Raw genomic sequence first — 24133 nt, 5'->3', positions numbered from 1 at the left:
CTCCAAACCAGAATTATATGAATTGCTGAAGGGGGTTCTTTAGGAAAAGGAAGAAAATAAAGATAAAAATTATGAACAACAAATACGTAACTATCAACAAGTGAATCTAAAACCCAAGGGAAATAAAAAAAAACAAAACATGATGAACAATATTAACTGGTGAATATAATAGAATCAGAGGTATGGAAGGGGAGTGAACTGATGATTCTCGGGGAAAAGGGGAGTGATGGATGCGGGAAGAGACTGAACATAAACTGTGCACCTATGGATGAGGACAATGGGGGGTGAGGAAAGGGTGGGATGGGAACCTGGTGGAGGGGAGTAATGGAGGGAGGGAAAATGAGGAACATTTGTAATAATATGAACAATAAAGATTTATTTTAAAAAAATAAAGTTAAAAAAAAGAGCCTGAGTGATCCTGGGCCTACCTCCCTGCCACAAACAGTGAATCTGAGCCATCCCTGACTTGAAGGCCCCATGACCTGGCACAGAGCCTCTCTCAGCACAGTCCATTCTCAGTCAAACTGAGCCACTCACCATTGCCTTCACCTCTGTCTGTTGCTACAGTACAAACCATTCCACACCAAGCACAGGGTAAGGATACCAAGAAAAAACATTGGTTCCTGCCTTCAAGAAGCAAATAGTGCACTACCCAGTTTGGCTCACTGGATAGAACATCGGCCTGTGGACTGAAGGGTCCCAGGTTTGATTCCAGTCAAGGGTATGTACCTTGGTTTCGAGCACATCCCCAGTAGGGGGTGTGTAGGAGGCAGCTGATTGATGTTTATCCCTCATCAATATTTCTAACTCTCTATCCCTCTCTCTTCCTCTCTATAAAAAAATCAATAAAATATATTTTTTAAAAAGATGTGGATGCTGTCTCTCACATTAAAAACAAAACAAACAAACAAAAAAAACAGTACAGAGTACAAAACAGAAGCTGGAGCAGAGATAGCTCATAGTCAGTGCTGTAACAAGGTGAGGGCAAATGCAAGGGAATCACAGAGAAGGGAGGGACTAAGCTATTTGCAAGAGCCAAGAAAGAGCCGAAACCGGTTTGGCTCAGTGGATAGAGCGTCTGTCTGCAGACTGAAAGGTCTCAGGTTCTAGTCCAGTCAAGGGCATGTACATTGGTTGCGGGCACATCCCCAGTGAAGGGTGTGCAGGAGGCAGCTGGTCGATGTTTCTCTCTCATCGATGTTTCTAGCTCTCTATCCCTCTCCCTTCCTCTCTGTAAAAAAATCAATAAGAAAATATTTTAAAAAAAGAAAAAAAAGAATCCTGACTCAAATCAATAAAAGTATTAAAAAATAAAATAAAAGAGTCAAGAAAGGCTTTACTGCCCTGGCCTCCTGCCCCCTGGAGCATATGGTTGGGTGTCATCCTGTGCCGGTTTGATTACATGCAGTACCGGGCATGCAAGGAGGCAGCCTATCTTATTGTGCTCTCGCATTGATGTTTTTCTTTTTTCTCCTTTACTCTCTCTCTGAAAATCAATATTCGTTTTTATTTTTATTAATTTCAGAGAGGAAGGGAGAGGGAAAGAGAGAGAGAAACATCAATGATGAGAGAGAATCATTGACTGGCTGCTTCCTGCACACCCCACACTGGGGATAGAGCCATAATCCGGTCATGTGCCAACTGAGAATAACCGTGATCTCCTGGTTTATAGGTCGACGCTCAACCACTGAGCCATGTCAGTCAGGCTAAACTACCGTTTAAAAAATAAATAAAAAGGCTCTACTGAGGTGGCATCTCAGTTGAGAAATGAAAGAAATTTAACAAGCACTAAAGGGCAAGGGAAAAATAGCATTTACAGAGACTTGGCACCTTTAAAAACAGCTTGCATGTGTTCAGGGAACAGGAGAAGGTTCTGAGGGCTGTGGAGTGGTGTGTGTACAGAGAACAGCCAGGAGCTCCAGGGAACCAACCTGAAGAAGGGGGAGAGCCAGAATGCAGGAGTTTGGACTTTACCCTATGGGCAATAGAAGAAAACTAGAGATTGTGAGCAGGGATTGCCATGATCGCCTCTGCCGGCAGTGGGGACTGTGCAATGCTGGAGGAAGGATGCCAATATGACTCACTGGGACACAACAGTTCACATGGGTGATAGTGGGGACTGAACTAAAGTATGACAGCTGGGGACAAGAGAGAGGGGATAGACCCCAGAAACCCTTTTCAGGTAGATGCCACAGGGTTGGGCATTGGTAGGGATTGGTAGGGATTAGTAGGGATACGGCATTACTACAGAGCAAGAGAGAAGGAGGCAGGGAAGGGAAAGGAAGGAGTTGAGTTGCCAGCTTGGGTAACTGGGGAACAGGGCGACCACTGAGCATGGTAAGTGATCACAGGACAAAAGGAACAGGTTTTTCAGGCGTGGATGTGTGGGAGCAGAAAGAAGATATGAGAAGATACTGGGTCAAAATGGAGATACATATGCAATATAACTGGTTGGAATGGTTGGAAATATCCAGGTGAGAGTTGAATACTTGTTTGAAGCTCAGGAGATAAGTGAGAGCTAGATAAAGTACTAGATCTGGGATTATTGTTATGTGAATGCTATTCTGAAGCCATGCAAATGGAAGAAATTACTCATAGAAGTATACAGTGAGAAAAAAGTCAAGAACAGAACTCCAGGACACTTATAAATGTATAAGATAAAGTTCTAGAGAAAATTCTCCTGTCCCATTTGGTGGTTTTGAGAATTCCCAAAGTCAGAGTCAAGCTGGAGTCTACCCTCTCTGGAAAGCAGCAAAACCATCAGTGTCTGTGCAAAGTACCTTTGTTTACACCCAAATCACATCTCCATCACCACTTTTTCTTCCCACAGGAGAGAATTGTTTTAAATACTCAGGAAGCAGCCACACCACTGAGATTATCTTTTAACTGCAAAAAGGCAACATGTGGAAACCGATCCAAGATGGCTGTACAGGGAAATACCTAGCCACAGCCGCACACAACAATTTCAATAAAATACAACTAAAATATAAAATGGACATTACCCAGAACTACAGGAAAGTCGACTGACTGGAAATTCTACAACGAGAAGCAAGGAGAAAACCAGAAGGAAGCGCGGAGGAGCTGTAAAAGCCTAAGGTACAGAGACACATGGCGCGCGCGGAGAGGACAGAGCCGGAGAGGAGGGAGCCAGAGAGGAGGGACAACTGAGTGCCTGGCTGGCGTTCCCTAGTGGAAAGGAGATAAAAGCTCGGACTGTGCTGGGCCCCAGTTCCGACTGCTCTGAACCCCAGTTCTAGGCCAGACCCTGGGGACCCAGGCTCATCCATAGGGAGCTGGGCTGTAAGGTGGAGCCCCAGGGGAGCGGCGAAAGGAGGTCTCTGAGGCGCGTACATTGCGCGCAGAGAAGGGACGGTTGGCTGTGCTGCGGGATTGCCCTGGTGGGAAGGAGACTGGGGCTCCAGACTGCTCTGAACGCCACCTCCAATCCCACTTCCAACTGAACTGAATCCCAGTTCTGGGCTCATTGGGGGAGAGCCTAGACTGTTTGGTAGCAGGCGAAAATCGAGGGCACCTTTCTCTCAGAGGCGCTTGCAACTAATACTGAAGGACCCTGAGACCCAGAAACTGCATAGGGCGGGACTGATGGAAGCCAAGGCTGTAGGCTCCACCCTGAAACTCCGCCCCATCAGGGAAGCTGCGAAAAGGCGACAACAAAATAGATCACAAACGAAAGAAATGGAGGACAAAAAGCGACTGGATATAGAGTTCAAATCTACGCTTATAAGGTTTTTCAAGAATTTCCTAGAAAAGGTCGATAAGTCCTATAAGGATTTGAAAAGGGATCAACTAGAATTAATAAGGAATCAACGAGAAATGATAAGGGATCAACAAGAAATAAAGAATACATTGTCTGAAATAAAAAATATTATACAGAGTCCTAAAAACAGAATGGAAGATTGCAAGAATCAAGTCAAAGATTTGGAACATAAAGAGCAAAAAGACAATCCTCCACAGAAGCAAGAAGACAAGAGAATCCAGAAAATTGAAGATGATGTAAGAAACCTCTGGGACAACTTCAAGCAAACCAACATCAGAATTATGGGGGTCCCAGAAGATGAGAGAGAGCAAGATATCGAAACATACTGAAAGAAATAGTGACAGAAAACTTCCCCCACCTGGTAAAAGAATTAGACTTACAAGTCCAGGAAGCGCACAGAACTCCAAAAAAAAGGAATCCAAAGAGGACCACACCAAGACAAATCATAATTAAAATTCCAAGAGCAAAAGACAAAGAGAGAATATTAAAAGCAGCAAGAGCAAAGCAGGAAGTTATCTATAAAGGAGCACCTATACGATTGTCAGCTGATTTCTCAACAGAAACTACGCTGGCCAGACGGGAATGGCAAGAAATATTCAAGGTGATGAATAGTAAGAACCTACAGTCAAAGATAATCTACCCAGCAAAGCTATCACTCAGAATCGAAGGCCAGATAAAGAGCTTCACTAATAATAAAAAAAAGCTAAAGGAGTTCATCACCGCCAAACCAGAATTATATGAATTGCTGAAGGGGGTTCTTTCGGAAGAGAAAGTAAATAAAGATAAAAATTATGAACAACAAATATGTAACTATCAACAAGTGAATCTAAAAACCAAGGAAATTAAAAAAAAAATCTGATGAACAATATTAACTGGTGAATATAATAGAATCAGAGGTATGGAAGGGGAGTGAACTGACGATTCTTGGGGAAAAGGGGAGAAGGGGATGTAGGAAGAGACTGAACATAAACTGTGCACCTATGGATGAGGACAATGGGGGGTGGGGGAAGAGCAGAGGGTGGGATGGGAACCTGGTGGGGGAGAGCAATGGAGGGTGAGGACGGAAGGAACATTTGTAATAATATGAACAATAAAAATTTATTTTTTTAAAAAAAGGCAACATGTGAAAGCAATAAATTGTATGATTTGGAAACTCATGAAGACCGAAAGGCTCTCTCTATTGAGTAACACCAGCTAGTGCACTCCTCTCCTTCATATCAATGCGGGCCACCAGGGTAGCCTGGCCGAAATACCAAGGAGGAAAGCACCGCTGGCATGTGCCCGGCTGACCTGCTTGTTAGTGGACTGCTGAAAAATCAAATGAACAGTGCACTGCCTATCTTTTTAGCCCCTTACCTCCCATTACCATGACAAGACTGAGAAACTTTAAGGAGCAGATACACTGGACACAGTCCAAAGCAGGACCAGTATCTCCAGAGAGTACAAAGCAGAGGGGTTACCGAATGCCACTGGAGGTTGTGAAATCAGCAACACTTGGCTTGCAGTTTCCTGCTTCCTCCCACAAGTTTAGTAAACCCTCAGCTGCACTCTTGTGACAACTTTCCTTTCATGGCTCTTACTTTGCAGGAAGTTTTCTAATAATTCCAATTATAACTATACCATGCACAGGAAGAGGTCATAAAAGGCCACACCCAGTTGTGGGGCAGGGATGGGAGTAGGGGGTGGATAAAGAACATGGGTAAGGTCTGGCCAGCATGGTTCAGTGGTTGAGCATTGACCTATGAACCAGGAAGTCAAGGTTTGATTCCCAGTCAGGGCACATGCCCAGGTTGTGATCTTGATCTTCAGTAGGGGATGTGCAGGAGGCAGCCAAACAATGAATGAATGAATATATGTATATATATATATATATATATATATATATATATATATACACACACACACACACACACACACACACACACACACTAAGAAAGTCAACTTAAAGGAGAACTGGAAGTTTCATGATATATAACAAAAGTTAGCAGAAAAAGGATTCCATGGTTTAATAACTTTAAGAAATGTTGGCTTAAAGTTGAGGATTTTTCAGAGCCTTTAACAAATTAACAAGCCTTATCAATCTTCAAGTAAAATAGGAATATGGAGTGATTCCCAAAACCTTATTACTCAGAACAAATATAATACTACTTTAAAAGTACTGTCTTGCTCAGCTGACATGGTTGAGCATCAACCTGTGAACCAAGAAGTCACAGTTCAATGCCAGCTCAATGTGGGGCGTGCAGGAGATGGCTGATCAATGATTCTCTCTCATCATTAATGTTTCTATCTCTCTCTCCCTCTCCCTTCTTCTCTGAAATCTATTTTCAAATATTTTTTTAAAAAGTACTATCGATATCTTAAAAAACATAAGGCAATTATTCCAGCCCCACACACTGGAGGAAAAAAAATAGCCTTGCTAATGCTGATTTGTTATTTTCACCCCTATCAGTACTCTCATTTTGTAAAAATTTTTTAAATTGATTTTAGAGAGGAAGGGAAGGAATAGAGAGATAGAAACATCGATGAGAAACAGCAATCAGCTGCCTCCTGCATGCCCCCTTTTGGCGATTGAGCCCAAAACCCAGGCAGGGCACATGACAGGTAATCGAACCTGGGAACTCTTGGTTCATGGGTCAACACTCAACCACTGAGCCACACCAGCCGGGCAGTACTCTCATTTTAAGAATGGTGGTAATGGAGATGACATAATAGTTTTTTCCTGGCTGGCCTAAATAACCCCAGAGCAGTGTAAGACAATATTTGAGCTTTAAAGACCTTTAAAACAGCACTGTTCTGGGAATCAGATCCAGGTCTGGGCTTCTTCCAGCTGCAAATTAGCCAGTGACTCAGGTATGTCCCATTCTCATTGGGTTCTTGGTTTTCTCATCTCTAAACTGAAGCGGTTAGAACAGACTTCTGAGGATATTCTCAGCTTTAATAATCCACCATGAACTCTGAATGCTAAATATATTTTCACAACCCACCATCAAGTGATAGAAAAAAGGTCTCTAGTTTGAAGGCTGACCTTTGCCTCCCTCCTCAGTTCTGGGCCAACACCATGGGTAAATGAAGCTGGGCTCACACCCTGTCACCAAAGGCTACACCCTCCACTGTCCCAGTCCTAGCAGTCGAGGAACCAGATGCTGTCCTTACAAAGAGAGGGATAGCAGCTCCAGGAGAAGGAGCTTAGGGGTCTCACTTCCAAAGCTCCTTCTCCCCACACAGCTGTGCACCAAGAGGGAAAACCAGCCCAGAGTATGGAGAAGAATCATAGCCACCAAACTCCCTTCTTCCTTCAAAGGATTCCCCAACCAGATGTTGCTATTCACAGGCCCACAGTTGTTTCCTGTCCTGCCATATTCTGGGATTGCCTGATGGACAGATTGTCTTGCTTGAATTCAGATATTTCTTCTACCACAGTTTGCACAATCATTTCTGGGGCTGAAGATGTAGTTTAATACTTTCCAGCTAGCACTAATACAAAGCTGAACTCAGGCCAACTATCTTGCCACTACTAGCAGTGGGGACAAGCTGACCACCTCTGTCGGATATCAACAGACATTTTAATTGTTTCTGACAGGAAAAAAAAAAAAAAGCAAATGATTACACAGTACACAAACCAAAAGCCTACTAGTTCTTTATGAAAACTCAAACTCCAGTATTATACAGCAATTTTGTAATTAAAGCGAAAAGTTACCAGAAGACACTGGCAAATAAAATGCAAATATTCTCTCTCTCTCTCTCTCTCTCTCTCTCTCTCTCTCTCTCTCTCTCTCTCTCTCTCTCTCTCTTTCTCTCTTGTTTTTTTGTTAATCCTCACTGAGGATATTTTCCCATTGATTTTTTTTATGGCCAGTAGGAGAGAGAAGGAAAGACAGAAAGAAACATTGATGTGATTAAAACACATCAATTGGTTGCCTCCTGCATGAGCCCTGACCCTAAATTGAACGTGCGACCCTTTGGTGCCCAGGCTGATGCTCTATTCACAGGGCCAAATGTTCTTTCTTTACTCAACTAACAGAGATGACTGAATTACATAAGAGACAAGGTCCTTGCTAAAGTTCCTGTCAAGAAGCATTAAGCAACAAGAATTCCCTGATTTTACAAAGAACACATCAACAAATTGTCTTGAAGATTTCCATTGGCTAAGTCACCTTGAGACCATGAAAGAAGCAAAAATGTTCAGTCTCCTAACAATGTATAGTAATTCTGTTCTAGTCTCTTTTGGGTTGGCTTTGAGGAGATTCAAGGTGGGAAAGCTCATGCTGTTAGTTGCAGAAAGGAGCCCTCCAAAAACTTCCCCTACACTTGCAGGAAGCTGACAACTACCAACGTCCAAGCAGGATGAATTAATGTGCCTGGTGACATCCTCACAGAGCAGAAACCTCAGGGCTCATAAATCACCAGTGAACACAAACAACTGTTTTTTTCCTAGAACTGGTTTTAAGCAGACATGAAACATGAAACAGGAGCTTGGGCACTAACAGGAGTCCCAGCATTTCATTATGGAAAGAGTGCCCCTGCCCCTTAGCTCAAAGGCGGAAAAGTTTTGGCTTTAAATATTAAGACTGTTTCTTACTCCATCGTTTGATTAAAATGTGAGGCCAACTCATAGGTCATTGCATCTCAACTACCCTGCCACCACATACAGGTCCATCAGACCAACATGAAGACCCTTAGAGCTCTCTCACTTCTCTCCCCTCACTAATCTGGGCTCTCCTACTAGCCAATTCAGTCCCAAGCAGACTCTTGGCCAAAGTGTATTTTTTTTAATGTTTTTATTGATTTTAGAGAGAGGGAGAGGGAGAGATAGACACATGGGTGAGAGAGAAGCATCAACATTGGTGGGCTGCCTCCTGACCACCCCCCACCGGGGATGAAGCCCGCAGGCCAGGCATGTGCCCCAATGAGAATGGAACCGGAGTCCTGGTCAACCACTGAGCAACGCTGGCTGGGCAAAAATGTATAATTCTTATCAAGGCCATATTTCGGCTTCTCACTATCTCCCTAGCTTTCTTTCCTAACAAATCTCTGGGTTCCTCTTACACCTTAAACTAGGGGTGTCGAACTCAAGCAGAGAAGGGGCCAAAATCTAAAATCCAGCCTAAATCGCGGGCCGAATGGTTTACTGAACAGTCATAAACTGTCACTGTGATGGAAACGCAGCGGAGTGCAGTGATGACAGCCCGGTGCGGTCCACATTGCAAGGCCTGGCGGGACAGATTTGGCCCGCGGGCCTTGTGTTTGACACATGTGCCTTAAACGATAGTTTGACTGTTGGGGTAAAGGAGACAGGGTGGTCTTGGGATTTCCACATTTCTCCATCCCACTAAGACTTCCACCTCTTCATTACGCTGCTGCCATCTCTCTCCCTCAAACCAAGACTGCAGGATTGGGGTAGTCACACTTCACCAAGCACTTGTGGTAAGTGAAGTTATTACTCTCTGACGCTCGGGGACTCTCCAGTCTGCTCCAGTCCCTTTCCCCGGGAGTACCTGCCAGAGGGCTTTGTCTGGGAAGTTAGAGGGTCCCACCTCTTCCCAGGTACCAGCGCCCAGCCCCTCCGCCGTCCACCTGCCGCTGGTACCGCCCCACACACGCTACGATAGGCCAGCCTTGAGAGCCCGCTCTCCCATTGGGCAGTCGGCCCATCCCTCCCACGCCACGTCTCCTGGCACAGGCGAAAAAGGCCTGGGTGGCGGCCTTCGGCCCTGGGGAGAGCGGTGTGTTGAAGCTCTACCTGGAAGGGGTTCACGTCCATTGGGTCCGCAAAGGGGTTGGTGTCGAAGGCTGACATGGTAGTCGGGGGCTGACGGGCGAGATTCGCGAGCGGCTCTGCCTCCGGGCGCCGAGACCCAGCGGCTCTCTCCTGTCAGATCCTCCACTTCCGGGAGCGATGCGGCCGTTCCGGCGCAGGCGCAGCGCCCTCCCCAGGGGGCGTGATCCTGCACGTAACAGAGGTGCGCTCCGCCCTCCTGCCCGCTCTCCTCGCCACCGGCCTCTTCCTGGTTCCCTTGCTTCCGCGTCCAGGAACTAGGAAGCCAGACTTGGGTGTCGGAGCCATCCCCCGCGGCCTCACTACCTGACAGCATCGAGATTTGTGTCGGAGACTCCCCAATATAAACTTTCCAAGTAAACTCCTGTAAGGGGAGCCGGAAACTTAACTCGTTCACTTCCATCGAGGGCAAGTTTGGGAAGCACTCTGGTCCAGACTGGGGAGGAGACTGCAATGGGAGTGTTCTAGTGGTAGGGCCGCAGAGGGGTTCTCTTCTGAAGAACCAGCCCTGCAGCTGTCCCCCACACTAGCTGAGCTCTGCTTCTTTTAGGCCTTGCCCCTTGATGCGCAGACAGGTTTAGGGTCTAAGTAAGCTGGGACTTGAACCTGAGCATCAAGTATTTGTTAAGTGAACGAAGAAGTTCAGCAATACAGCCATCAGCTATAGGGGAGGTAGCTGCACTCCCCACAAACTACCTTATTTATTCATCTCCCTGGCTTTGTTCATCTCTGCTACCACCGAATCCAGCCACTACCATTCCTTACTCTGGACTGGTGCAGGGCTGCTCATTGGTCTTTTGTTCATGTTGTAACCAGAGATCTATTTAAAGGGGACAAAATTATTATGGAACTTTATGTTGAAAATTCTTCAATTATCTAACCTAATAATAGAGTAATATTGACAATCACAGCTACACAAGCCATGCCCGCCAGCCAATCAGAGCGAGTATGCAAAGTAGACAAACAAAGATGGCGGTTAATTTGCATACACGGAGGGAGGGAAGACTGAAGACAGCATAGAAGGAAGAGGGAGGGAAAGTGGAAAGCATGGCAGCTGCTGGAGGGAAAGCATTGGCAGGGCAAGGGGGGCAGGGCGAGGTGTGCAGCAAAGTGCACAGCATCGGCAGGCTCTGGGTCAGGTGGGTGGGGTGGGGTGCGCCCCCCTCCCACCCACCCCGCTCTGCCCGCCACAGCAGGAGAGGTGGGGGTGCGGGAGAGGTGGGGGTGGTGGGAGGGAAGCCTGCCAGAAATCTTAAAGAAATATTCCTGCAACAGGTGCCTAGTTTTACATAAAGGTCCGAATTCTTAATTTGGCCTCTTGTTCCTACCCCTACTTTTGCCCACCCCCATGCATTTCAGTCCTCCTAGTGGCTTTTCAGTTCCTCAGACTTCCCTTATTCCCTCCTGCCTCAGGACCTTTGCACCAGATGTCCCTGCTTCCTAGTATGCTCTTAGCTCATGCCCTCATTGTCACCTAGTTAACTCCTAGTATCCTTCAAATTCAAGCTCAGATGCCCCTCAGGAGTGGCCTCTGTTCACACTGTAGGTTGGATCAGCCCTCTTCTCCACACATAAACTCATTATTAGCCTATACTTTTACTTCATAAAACCTATTGCAGATTGTAAGTACACATGTGGGTAGGTGGTTATTTATTTGTGCCTGTCTCTCCCACTAGATCGTAAGCTACACAGGTAGGAGTAGGGTCTGTTTTGCTCACTGTTGTAAATATTTACTATTTTCCTCATCCACTTACCTTGCTCTCCCCTGTCTAAATACCAGCTGAACTTTTCTTCAGGAAATGTCCTCAAGTGGGAGAATGGAAAGGAATCCAGGTTTGTGTCCCCTTAAAAATTACCCTAATCCCTCCCCCCAGCCACCCCTCCAAGGATACTATAAGGAAAGACTCTTGTTTTTCTTCTTTACTACTTATACAGAATACTTCTGGGACTAGACACAGGTTTTGTTTAGTTTTTGCCATACTAACCAATTCTCTGACACAGCTATGGTCATTTAATTCAGTTCTGATACTATCTACCTGGAGTTAGTTTAGCATCAGATCCCACAAGTTAAGGGCTAAGTCCCACTAGACTATCCTCACTTCAGATGGCAATTGCAAGTCTCAGATTGTCACCTGTGCTTCTATAAATCAAGATTCTTATGAACCCCTCGACAGGTTCAATAATTTAGAATTGCTTTCAGAATTCAGAGAAGCACATTTACTGGTTTCTTATATAATAAAGGATATGACAAAGGATGTAGATAAACAGCTAGTTGAAGAGATACATAGGGTGAAGTCTGGGTCCTGAGTGCAGGACCTTCTGTGCCGAAGAAGTTGGGGTGAATGTATTCACCAACCTGGAAGCTTTCCCAAGAGAGACTTCATCACATAGGCATGGTCATAATTGATAGTTAACTCAATCTCTCCTCTCTCCTCCCTGGGAGAGAGAAGGTAGGTGGAAAGTTTCAAGCTTCTAATCAAGGCTTGTTCTTTCTGGTGACCAACCATATCCTGAGGCTACCCAGAAGCCCACCAAGAGTTGCCTCATTAGAACAAAAAGTGCTTCAATTGCCCAGGAAATTCAAGGGATTTAGGAGCTCTGCCTCAGAAACCATGGTCAAAGACTAAACTTTAGGACAAAAAGATACCCCTAGCACTTTTATTGCTTAGGAAATTACAAAGGTTTTAGGAGTTCTGGACAGGAGTTGTTTATTATATCACTAGAGGCCCGGTGCATGGATTCATGCACCAGTGGGGTCCCTCAGCCTGGCCTGTGCCCTCTCATAATCTGGTACTCCTTGGGGGATGTCAGTTTTGGCCCAATCCTCTCAGGACAGGCCAAGGGACCCCACCTGGCTTCTAGTATGCATATAAGATCTTTGGTTAATCTCTTCCCATCCTCCCCCCTGCCTCCTTCCTTCTGAGATTATCAGTCTGTTCCATGTTTCCATGCCTCTGTGTTGAGTGTCTGCCCCCTGGTGGTCAGTGCACATCATAGTGAATAATTAAACAGTTGAACAGTCACTTAAGCTTTTATATCTATAATAGGGGCCCAGTGCATGAATTTGTGCACCTTGAAATGAACTGTGGCCCTGAGTCTGTGGTGGGCACAGGGGCAGGACTCAGGCCACCTCCGTGCCCCTGCCTGGCCCCTCCCACCATGGCCCCCAATCCCCTGATTGCCAGCAGACTTGCTCCTGCCACCACCGCTCCCATGCGCTGACAAGCACCGGCCCCACTCACACCCCATGATGGTGTGGAGCAATTGGGGCCAGCACCAACAGCAGGTTGGGGTGGGGCCAGCACCATCAGGGGGTGCAAGTGGCAAGGGCTGCTGCCCTAATTGCCTTTCAGGAGCAGGGGAGGTGGAGAAGCCCTCAGGAGCAACTGGGGATGACAGCAGGTGTGAGCGGTGGCTCCAGCGCCAGCCATGAGTATGGTGCACCAGGCGAGACCACAGCATGCAGGAGCAAAGAATTTTCAGTAACCACCAAAGACTCACCCCAATGACGGCAACTGGCACCCCCACTCACCTGCTCCACAATCCTGCCAAAGCCACCACCCACTGTTTTGCATGCATCCCCTGGTGGTCAGCTTGTCCACTTGTTCACCGGTTTTTCACTTGTTCACTTGTTCCACCATTCAGTCTATTTGCATGTTAGGATTTTATGTATAGATATATAACAGCCTAAGCTACCGTTATGACCGAAGGGGATTTTATATATACCGTGTTTCCCCGAAAATAAGACATCCCCAGAAAATAAGACCTAGCACAACTTTGGGAGAAAAAATTAATATAAGACACTGTCTTATTTTCGGGGAAACATGGTAGATATATAACAGCCTAAGATACCATTATGACTGAAGGACCAGAACAACAGGAACAACTCGTCAACCAGTCACTATGACATGCACTGTCCACCAGGAGGCAGACGCTCAACATAGGAGCTGCCTCCCTGGAGGTCAGTGCACACCCACAGACAATCACCTGTGGCCAGCCAGCGGCATTGGCGTCTGGCATCTGGTCCTTTTGCACCCTGCCTGGCAACTGTCACCTCCTCGCCGAAACCAGTTTGGCTCAGTGGTAGGGCTTTGGTCTGCGGACTGAAAGGTCCCAGGTTCGATTCCGGTCAAGGGCATGTACATTGGTTGCGGGCACATCCCCGGTAGGGAGTGTGCAAGAGGCAGCTGGTCGATGTTTCTCTCTCATTGACGTTTCTAGTTCTCTATCCCTCTATCCTCCTCTCTGTAAAAAATCAATAAAATATATTTTTAAAAACAAACAAAAAAACAAACTGTCACCTCCTCTCCTGACACTGCCAGGGCCTTTGGGCCCCCAGCTGAGATGGGGAACTGAGGGTGCTTGGCAACAGACACAGCCCCTTTCCCAAGAGCGGGGGGAGCAAGGGACAGGTCCCTCCTCAGGCCCCGCAGCCAACCACCCACACACCATTCCTCCTCCCCCCCAGACCAGCAGGCCCTAATTGGCCCACCACCCTCCCACCACCTGTCCACCATGTTGGTGGTGAAGGAAGGGGGGGAGGCAGGGAACTGTGCAGTGGTGGGGCACCTGTGTTGGTGTTCAGCATCCATTCCTTCCATGTTCTCTCCAGCAAACATCGCCTTCTCTCCTGCCCCCCTGGGCTGAGACAGGAAACCTGAGGTGGGTGGTGGTGAACTTAGCCCCTTTCCCAACAGTGCTAAGGGCCAGGTCCCTTCTTGGGGCCTGTAGCCAACCTCCATGCCCTGTTCTTCCTCCCAGCTGGCAGACCCTGATAGGCCCATGGTCCCTCCCCTATCCTTTCCCCCAGCTGGCAGGACCAAATTGATCAGCACTGATCACCAGCCAGGCCTAGGGACCCCACCTGTGCATGAATTCATGCACTGGGGCTCTAGTATATAGGTAATATCAAAGGAAGCATACGGAGGTATTTGCTGTCTGCAGCCTGAGAAAACAGTCTATACAACAGGAGGCTGTCCTGCCTCCTTGTCTGCCCAACCTAGTATAATAGTGGACAGGTGAAGAAAGAATGGAACTTGTTATCATCAGTGTACAGCTGGCCCACTTATCTGTCTTTGAAGTCACCTGGGATCTGTCCACTTTCCTGTGAAAGATACATCATGCATTTACTTATTAATTCACATATTCAACAAGGGAGGAGGTATAGTAGACCAGAACACTATGTTCTTGGACCATTTACTTCATCTGTTTAAGATCCATTTTTCTCATCTCTAAAATTGGGCTCATCAGCTTCCTTCCTTCCTTCCTTCCTTCCTTCCTTCCTTCCTTCCTTCCCCTACCCAGCCTGCTTGCTTCCATCCATCCATCCATCCATCCATCCACCCACCCACCCACCCACCTAACATTTACTTGGCCCTCCCATGTACTAGGCCCTATGTTAGATGCTGGACAGTCTCTGCTCTTTAGGGCTGCAGTGTCCTCAGTTTACCACCCCTGGAATTTAATCCTTCTTTCCTAGTCCCCCAAGGCTCTGCCAGTTGAGGGTTGTAGCATCCACCTTCTCTCACCCCTGTCAGAAGTTGCTACCTTTCCCAGAATCTTCTTGCCTCTCACAGCCATTGCCCCCTCCCTAGAACCTGGTTTCTCCCACTCTCACTTTGCAGGTGCTTCTCAGGGACTGACTGTACCGAGTGCTTCCCCAGGGTTCGTCTCTGCACAGCAGTCCCTTGGCAGTGTGACCACAGTGGCCCTGCCTGTTCCAGAATCCTTGGGTCCCTCCTGCTATCAGCTGTGCTGGAAGACAGCACCAGACAGATGCCTGAGTGACACCCCACCCCAAGCCTGTCTCAAGCCCTGCTGGGGCTACCTGCGCCCCACAGCTGAGCCCCCTGCATTTAGTACTGTCCAGCCATCCTTGCCTTTCCTTCCACTGCCTCCACCGCCATCAGTCTTGGTGCCTCTCGGGCCTTGCTCTGGTTTGGCTCCCCAGTACTGCAAGGCCTGCGACGAGGGAGGGGGGCCAGAATGCAAAGGAGAAGCGGTGCAGAGGGTCTAATATGACCTGCTCAAGCACGCCATTGCTCCTTCCTCCTTCCTGCATTTCTTCCTCGTTGGTGGACCTTGCCTGGTCCTGCCCTCCTGCCCCTCGTTCCTGCCACCCGATTTGAGGGACTAGAGAAGCCATGCTGACCCACTTCTCTTAGTGGCCTCAAAAGACCTCCACTTGGCAATAATAAAAACATTTTTTAACTTAAAAAAAAAATAAAATAAAATTGGGCTCATCAAAAGATAAAGAGAAAATATTAAAAGCAGCAAGAGAAGAAGATGCTTTCCTGAATCCAAGATGGCTGCACAGGTAAATATCTGGCCGCAGCCACACACAACAATTTCAATAAAATACAACTAAAATATAAAATGGACATTACCCAGAACTATAGGAAAGTCGACTGACTGGAAATTCTATAGCAAGAAGCAAGGAGAAAACCAGAAGGAAGCGCGGAGGAGCTGTAAAAGCCTGAGGTACAGAGACAGGTGGCACGCGCGGAGAGGACAGAGCCGGAGAGGAGGGGCAGCTGAGTGCGTTCCCGACCAGGAAGGAGATAAAAGCTCCGACTGTGCTGGGCCCCAGTTCCGACTGCTCTGAACACCAGTTCTAGGCCAGACCCCGGGGACCCAGGCTCATCCATAGAGAGCTGGGCTGTAAGGCAGATCCTCGGGGAGCTGTGAAAGGAGGTCCTGGAGGCGCGCACATTGTGTGCAGAGAAGGGACAGTTGGCTGTGCTGCGGGATTGCCCTGGCGGGTAGGAAACTGGGGTTCCAGACTGCTCTGAACGCCACCTCCAATCCCACTTCCAACTGAACTGAACCCCAGTTCCGGGCTCATTGTGGGAGAGCCTAGACTGTTTGGTAGCAGGCGAAAATCGAGGGCACCTTTCTCTCAGAGGTGTTTGCAGTGAGTATAGGGTGGGGCTGATGGAAGCCAAGGCTGTAGGCTCCACCCTGAAACTCCGCCCCATCAGGGAAGCTGCGAAAACGCGACAACAAAATAGATCACAAACGAAAGAAATGGAGGACAAAAAGCGACTGGATATAGAGTTCAAATCTACGCTTATAAGGTTTTTCAAGAATTTCCTAGAAAAGGTCGATAAGTCCTATGAGGATTTGAAAAGGGATCAACTAGAATTAATAAGGAATCAACGAGAAATGATAAGGGATCAACAAGAAATAAAGAATACATTGTCTGAAATAAAAAATATTATACAGAGTCCTAAAAACAGAATGGAAGATTGCAAGAATCAAGTCAAAGATTTGGAACATAAAGAGCCAGAAGACACTCCTCTGCAGAAGCAAGAAGACAAGAGAATCCAGAAAATTGAAGATGATGTAAGAAACCTCTGGGACAACTTCAAGCAAACCAACATCAGAATTATGGGGGTCCCAGAAGATGACAGAGAGCAAGATATCGAAAACATACTGAAAGAAATAGTGACAGAAAACTTCCCCCACCTGGTGAAAGAATTAGACTTACAAGTCCAGGAAGCGCACAGAACTCCAAACAAAAGGAATCCAAAGAGGACCACACCAAAACAAATCATAATTAAAATTCCAAGAGCAAAAGACAAAGAGAGAATAATAAAAGCAGCAAAAGAGAAACAGGTAGTTACCTATAAAGGAGCACCCATACAATTGTCATCTGATTTCTCAACAGAAACCATGCAGGCCAGATGGGAATGGCAAGAAATATTCAAGGTGATGAATAGTAAGAACCTACAGCCAAAGATAATCTACCCAGCAAAGCTATCACTCAGAATTGAAGGCCAGATAAAGAGCTTCACTAATAATAAAAAAAAGCTAAAGGAGTTCACCACCACCAAACCAGAATTATATGAATTGCTGAAGGGGGTTCTTTCGGAAGAGAAAGTAAATAAAGATAAAAATTATGAACAACAAATATGTAACTATCAACAAGTGAATCTAAAAACCAAGGAAATTGCCGAGACTGGTTTGGCTCAATGGATAGAGCGTCGGCTTGGGGACTGAAGGGTCCCGGGTTCGATTCCGGTCAAGGGCATGTACCTTGGTTGCGGGCATATCCCCAGTAGGGGGTGCGCAAGAGGCAGCTGATCGATGACTCTCTCTCATCGATGTTTCTAGCTCTCTATCTCTCTCCCTTCCTTTCTGTACAAAATCAATAAAAATATTTTTTAAAAATAATAAAATAAAATAAAAACCAAGGAAAGTAAAAAAAAAAAAATCTGAAAAAAATATTAACTGGTGAATATAATAGAAGCAGAGGTATGGAAAGGGAGTGAACCGACGATTCTTGGGGCAAAGGGGAGAGGGGGATGTGGGAAGAGACTGAATATAAACTGTGCACCTATGGATGAGGACAATGGGGGGTGGGGAAAGGGAAGATGGTGGGATGGGAACCTGGTGGAGGAGAGCAATGGAGTGGGGGGTGGGGGCAGGAACATTTGTAATAATATGAACAATAAAAATTTATTTTTAAAAAAAAAAAGCAGCAAGAGAAAAGCAGTTACCTACAAGAAAGCACCCATTCGATTGTCAGCTGATTTCTCAACAAAAACTATGCAGGCCAGGTGGGAGTGGCCAGAAATATTCAAAGAACCTACAACCAAGATTACTCTATCCAGCAAAGCTACCATTCAGAACTGAAGGTCAGATAAAGAGCTTCACTGATAAGAGAAAGGTAAAGGAATTAATTACTGCCAAACCAGTATTATATGCAATGCTGAAAGATATTTTTTAAGAAGAGGAAGAAGAAGGAAAAGGTAAAGATAAAAATTATGAACAACAAATACGTTATGTATTAACAAGTGAATCTAAAAATCAAGTGAATAGCCAAAACTGGTTTGGCTCAGTGGATAGAGTGTCGGTCTGCGAACTGAAAGGTCCCAGGTTCGATTCCAGTCAAGGGCATGTACATTGGTTGCGGGCACATCCCCAGTAGGGGGTGTGCAGGAGGCAGCTGGTCGATTTTTCTCTCTCATCAACGTTTCTAGCTTTCTATCCCTCTCCCTTCCTCTCTGTGAAAAATCAATAAAATATATATTTTTAAAAATCAAATGAATAAAAAATCTGAATAAATTGATTAATATAATAGAATCAGGAGCATAGAAAGGGAGTGAACTGACAATTCTTGGGGGAAAGGGGTGTGGGGGTGTGGGAAGAAACTGGAAAAATCGTACACCTATGGATGAGGATAATGGGGGGCAGGTAAGGGCAGAGGGTGGGTGGGAACTGGGTAGAAGGGAGTTATAAGGGGGGGGAAAGAGGAACAATTGTAATAATCTGAACAATAAATATTTATTGAAATGAAAGAAAAGTAACCTCAAACTCTCATTTAATTAAAACTATACTAGGCCGGAATCGGGAGGAGGATCCAAGATGGCTGCACAGGTAAATACCTAACCGCAGCCGCACACAACAATTTCAATAAAATACAACTAAAATATAAAATGGACATTGCCCAGAGCTACAGGTAGTCGACTGACTGAATATTCTACAACTAGAAGCAAAGAGAAAACCAGAAGGAAAATCAGAGGAGCTGTAAAAGCCTAAGGTACGGAGACATGCTGTGCGTGCAGAGAGGACAGAGCTGGAGAGGAGGTGGAGGCTGAGTATCTGGCTGGCGTTCCCTAGCAGGAAGGAAATAAAAGCCCCGGACTGGGCTTAACCCCAGAAAAGGCAGCGCTGGACCCCAGTTCTAGGCCAGACCCTGGGGACCCAGGCTCAAACAGAGGGAGATGGGGCTGTGAGGTGGAATCCCAGGGGAGCGGCAAAAGGCAGAGCCCCCAGAGTCACGCATATTGTGCGCAGAGGACAGTCTGTTGATTCTGATACTAGACTGCCCTATCAGGAAGGAGATAAAAGGTCCAGACTGGTAAGAATGCAATGAGGAGCAGGAGCTGCTGCCGGGCACCAACAAGCCGAGTGCCAGCAAGGAGTCAGGCAACAGGGCCCCCGGGGGAGGTGCCGCTGGGCCCTCGACCACTGATCTCGGGCCACGGAGCCAAGGCTGGGGGGCTGCTTCCTGGGCGGTGCCAACCCCGGCAACAGGCTGAAGCCGCGCAGGAGGCCACGGAGAACAAAGGGGCCCCACAGGTCAGCCTGCAGAGCTTTCAGGATGAGGAGGAAGAAACCGAAGAAGTTTTCAATGTGAAGAAATCAAGTTATAGCAAAAGATAGTAAAATTACTTAAGAAAGAATACAGCTGAAACCAGTTTGGCTCAGTGGTAGAGCGTCGGTCTGAGGACTGAAAGGTCCCGGGTTCGATTCTGGTCAAGGGCATGTACCTTGGTTGCGGGCATATCCCCAGTAGGGGTGTGCAAGAGGCAGCTGATGGATGACTCTCTCTCATCAATGTTTCTAACTCTCTCTATCCCTCTCCCTTTCTCTCTGTAAAAAATCAATAAAATATATTTTTTAAAAAATAAATAAATAAATAAAAATAAAAAGAATACAAAGATCTTGAAAAATCAAAGACTAAGACAGAACTCAACTCAGCAGCCAACATTGCAACATAAATGTGTTTAAAAAAAAAAAAAGACAGAATGTTGGAGTGGCGGCGGCCAGGTCCAGAGTGGCCAGGCCTGGGGCAGTGGCAGCCAGGCCTGGGGGGGAGGTGGCCAAGCCCAGGGCGGCCAGACCCCGGAGCAGCCAGACCCGGAGCAGCTGGGCCCAGAGCAGCCGGGTTGGAGCAGCCAGGCCCAGAGCAGCAGCAGCCAGGCCCGAAGCAGCCAGAACGGGAGCGGCCAGGCCCGGAGCTGCAGGGCCCAGAGCAGATGGGTCAGGAGCAGCAAGGCCCTGAGCAGCAACAGCCAGGCTGGGAGCAGCCATGCCAGGAGCGGCCAGGCCTGGAGCAGCTGGGCCCAGAGAAGCTGGGTCGAGAGCAGCCAGGCCCGGAGCAGCAGTCACCAGGCCCAGAGCATCCGGGCCCAGAGAAGCTGGGTCCGGAGCAGCCAGGTGCGGAGCAGCAGCAGCAAGGCCCGGAGCATCCAGGCCGGGAGCGGCCAGGGCCAGAGCAGCCAGGCCCGGAGCAGCAAGGCCCTGAGCAGCAGCAGCCAGGCCCAGAGCGGTCGGGCCCGGAGCAGCTGGGCCTGGAGCATCTGGGCCCAGAGCAGCCGGGTCCAGAGCAGCCAGGCGAGGAGCAGCAGCAGCAAGGTCCGGAGCATCCAGGTCAGGAGTGGCCAGGCCAGGAGTGGCCAGGCCCGGAGCAGCCGGGGCGGGAGCAGCCAGGTCAGGAGCAGCAGCAGCCAGGCCTGGAGCGGCAACAGCTGGGCTCGGAGCAGCTGGGCTCGGAGCAGCAGTGGCCAGGCCCAGAGTAGCCAGGCCGGGAGTGGCCAAGCCAGGAGCTGCCAGGCTCGGAGTAGCCGGGCCCGGAACAACCGGTTTGGGAGCAGCCAGGCCCTGAGCAGCTGCTGCCAGGCTGGTAGCAGCCAGGCCAGGAGCAGCCAGGCCCAGAGCAGCTGATTGTGGAGCGGACCAGAGCAACAGAGGCCAGGCCTGGAGCAGCCAGGCCAAGAACAGCTCGCTCCTCACCTGCCCATGCCCCAGGGCTGCTTCTCAGACATGGCTGGAAACTTTGGGGGAACTTGAGGGTCTGCTGAATCAAGTCATGAAGGCTTAGATCTGGATGTATTGAGTTATTGTAGCACTGGGGTGTTGATCTGTGAGTGCCTTGTGTGGGGTCTGGATGAGGTTGGTTGATCTATTTGGAAGTGTCTTTTGTGTGAAGTGTATCTTTGGGCATGTGGAGGTATTATTGATTTGAGAAAATGCTAAGTTAACACATGTAATACAGTTTAGCCTGCCATATTCTAGGCATTTAGTTACTGCAATTAACTTTTCCTAATTCAATTTATACTTTGAACTTTTAAAGCTGGCAAGTCAAATATATTTGGCATTTTTTAGATTAATAACATTACATTTCTTTTTTTTTAAATATATTTTTATTGATTTTGTACAGAGAGGAAGGGAGAGAGAGATAGAGAGCTAGAAACATCGATGAGGGAGAGTCATCAATCAGCTGCCTCCTGCACACCCCCTACTGGGGATATGCCCGCAACCAAGGTACATGCCCTTGACCGGAATCGAACCCGGGTCCCTCAGTCCCCAAGCCGACGCTCTATCCATTGAGCCAAACTGGTCTCAGCGAGATTAATAACATTACATTTCTAAGAAAAAATACAAGACATCATAATTAAGAGCCTCAATTCTGTTCTCTAGATTTTTGATGAGGCAATCTAAATTTTACTTTCCTGTCTTTTTTTCTTTTACATCCTGCTTACTTAGGGGGGCGTTTCAGCAACAGATCTGGTCACACATTTTTTTAGATCTCAAAATTTTTTCTGGAGTTCAAACAAAGCACTGAATAATCTCTTTGCAGGAGAGCTAATAGTCTTGCACTCTCCGGCCTCCCCTAGACCTCTCCGCACCAGAGGCAATTTACTAAGATTTAAGACAATGTCAGAAAAAATGAATTTTGTTCATAGATCAATCACAATTCATACTTAAGTAGCTATATGACTCTGCTTAGCTGATACCAATGACAAGGAAGACTAAACATTGTAAGCAAGGCCATCTGGGCTGCTTCACCATGGAATCACCTGCCACTCCCTGCAAATCACTGGAGTAGCATTTAAATGCAAATGAACACATTCTTTAGCTGAAGACTCCCAGACATTCATGTAAACTTGTTACCGTTACCATCTAGTTTCCACCTCATGGCGGGGAATTTCAAAAGCTGCTTACAATGACTTGGGAAACCAGTTTTAATTTATCTCCCAGTTAATCTCCACCATTTTAAAAACTTATTCTGTACACAGAAAAGAGTTTTAAGTACAGCCCCAAACTATGTGTACTCATTTTGAACTGGCCTTTTCCCTTTACTGAGCACAGAAATTCGCCCTTGAGCTCTTCTCCTGGACCAGATGCTTCCAAGCTGGCCCAGGCCCCTGAAGCAAGGCTGCTGCCGCCGACACCCCAGCCACGCTACTCAGGCGGCCCCCGAGGAGGAAGCGCGGGTCGCCCCAGCGGCTTCCCGGCTCCGCCTCCCCTTCTCCAGGCAGCCAGCAAATTAACGCAGGTGCCTGCACCCCGAGCGAGGCCACCACTGCCCAGCCGCACTCCAACGTGCAGACTGAGCCCCGCGGGAGCCCCCCTCCAACCCAACGCCGCCAGGGGGCCCCGCACCGCCACGCCGGCCACACTTTGCTGACTCCATGTAGCCCGCAGATACCAAACTCAGACCTGGGAAAGTCTCACTTTCCACAGGTGAGGCAACGGCTCACACTGATCACCTCGTCCTGGGAGAGGCTACCATCTCTCTCCCCATATGAGGGTCCCTCTGGGGCCCTCCTAGGAGGTCAGAACGTCTTCTGACCTCCTGCCCGTGGCCTTCCTGGTGCATCCACCAGGCGTATTTGGGCACCAATTCCATGAGGTGTTTTACGTCCCTCCAGAGCGCTCACACAAGGACACAGACAACACACACCTACCGCGACCAGTCAGGCTCTCTGGATCGGGGTCTCTCATGGTCCTGGGGATTCTGGACGAATGCCCCCATATGTTACACCCAGACTTCGTGATCCCCAAAGACCATCAGGGAGCCGAGTCCAATGCAATAAACAAGAGCCTTTTCCATGCTAGCATGGGCTCTGTCCCACTCACGCCGGCAGCATGGCGGAAGAGAGAGCGTATTTCACTCCACAGTGGAGTCAGGAGCCCATTCTCACCCTACCCTGCCCTCTCAGTAACATCCTAAAATGAGCATTTTAAGGCTGGTAAGTCAGTCTTACTGACTCCCTCCAAGAGTCAGTCTCCTTTTAGTTCAAGTTTTCCCATTTCCAAGGTGAGACCTTTACTCTTATGACCCAAGATAGTCATTTCTGGATTCTTTGAAGCAAGCTAGAATAAGGAAAGAAACATAGTCATGGTTATGTGCAGCTTCCTTTTCAAGAAGATTCCTAAAACTGTCACATGAAACTTCTCTTTGGATCCCATTTGTTGGAAATTGGTTACTTGGTCAGATTTAAGGCAAGGACAGACTGAGAACTATTGTCCACTGGAAGTCGTTATAAGTTCGGAGATAAGCCAGAATTTCTTCTATGAAAAAAGAAACAACAGACATTGCACATAATTGTTAATTTTATATTAGTAAAATCTGCCCTCAATCAAATTTTCATATTTTATATCTCAAAAACTATTAAGTAAATGAAAATTTTATCAAAATTACAATTAAGAATTTTTTTCACTAAGTTAAAAAAAATTTTTTTTTATGTATACAATTATATACTACTAGAGGCTTGATGCACAAAATTAGTGCAAGGGGCTTGATTCTTGCAGCCTCAACTTCGTCCAGAAGGTCATCCAGAAGGTCGTCCAGATGGTTGTTCAGCTGTTTGGCCTAATTAGTATATTAGCTCTTTACTCTTTACTATATAGGATGGTGCAAATGCCTATTGTTTATTATTATTTATTATGTAAATTTATTGCCTGTTGTTATGGAGAAAACTGTAATGGATAATTAAAATTGGATGGTATTTAATGATGCTATCATCATCATCTTGGGAAAGGCATCCTTGGGCAACATGAGA

At 47.1% G+C, this 24133-nt stretch overlaps 1 protein-coding gene across 3 annotated transcripts in view; it reads right to left on the bottom strand.

Annotated features, from left to right (window-relative positions):
* SCAMP2 (secretory carrier membrane protein 2) overlaps positions 1 to 9745 on the bottom strand; it is a 38225-nt gene extending 28480 nt beyond the window's left edge. The window contains exon 1 of one of the 3 annotated variants that reach the window (XM_045586818.1): positions 9519 to 9745. In XM_045586818.1, coding sequence (XP_045442774.1) covers positions 9519 to 9575 — 57 coding nt within the window. In that variant the 5' untranslated portion in view covers positions 9576 to 9745. The remainder of the gene's footprint in view (positions 1 to 9518) is intronic. The other 2 variants (XM_045586809.1, XM_036455614.2) reach the window with 2 other exon arrangements.
* Positions 9746 to 24133: the final 14388 nt, after the last annotated feature.

The sequence above is a fragment of the Pipistrellus kuhlii genome, unplaced genomic scaffold (genome assembly GCF_014108245.1).
Source record: "Pipistrellus kuhlii isolate mPipKuh1 unplaced genomic scaffold, mPipKuh1.p scaffold_m20_p_1, whole genome shotgun sequence".
NCBI classification, from domain to species: domain Eukaryota; kingdom Metazoa; phylum Chordata; class Mammalia; order Chiroptera; family Vespertilionidae; genus Pipistrellus; species Pipistrellus kuhlii.
The sequence above is the reverse complement of the archived record's forward strand: the minus strand, read 5'-3'. Positions and strand labels throughout refer to the sequence as shown.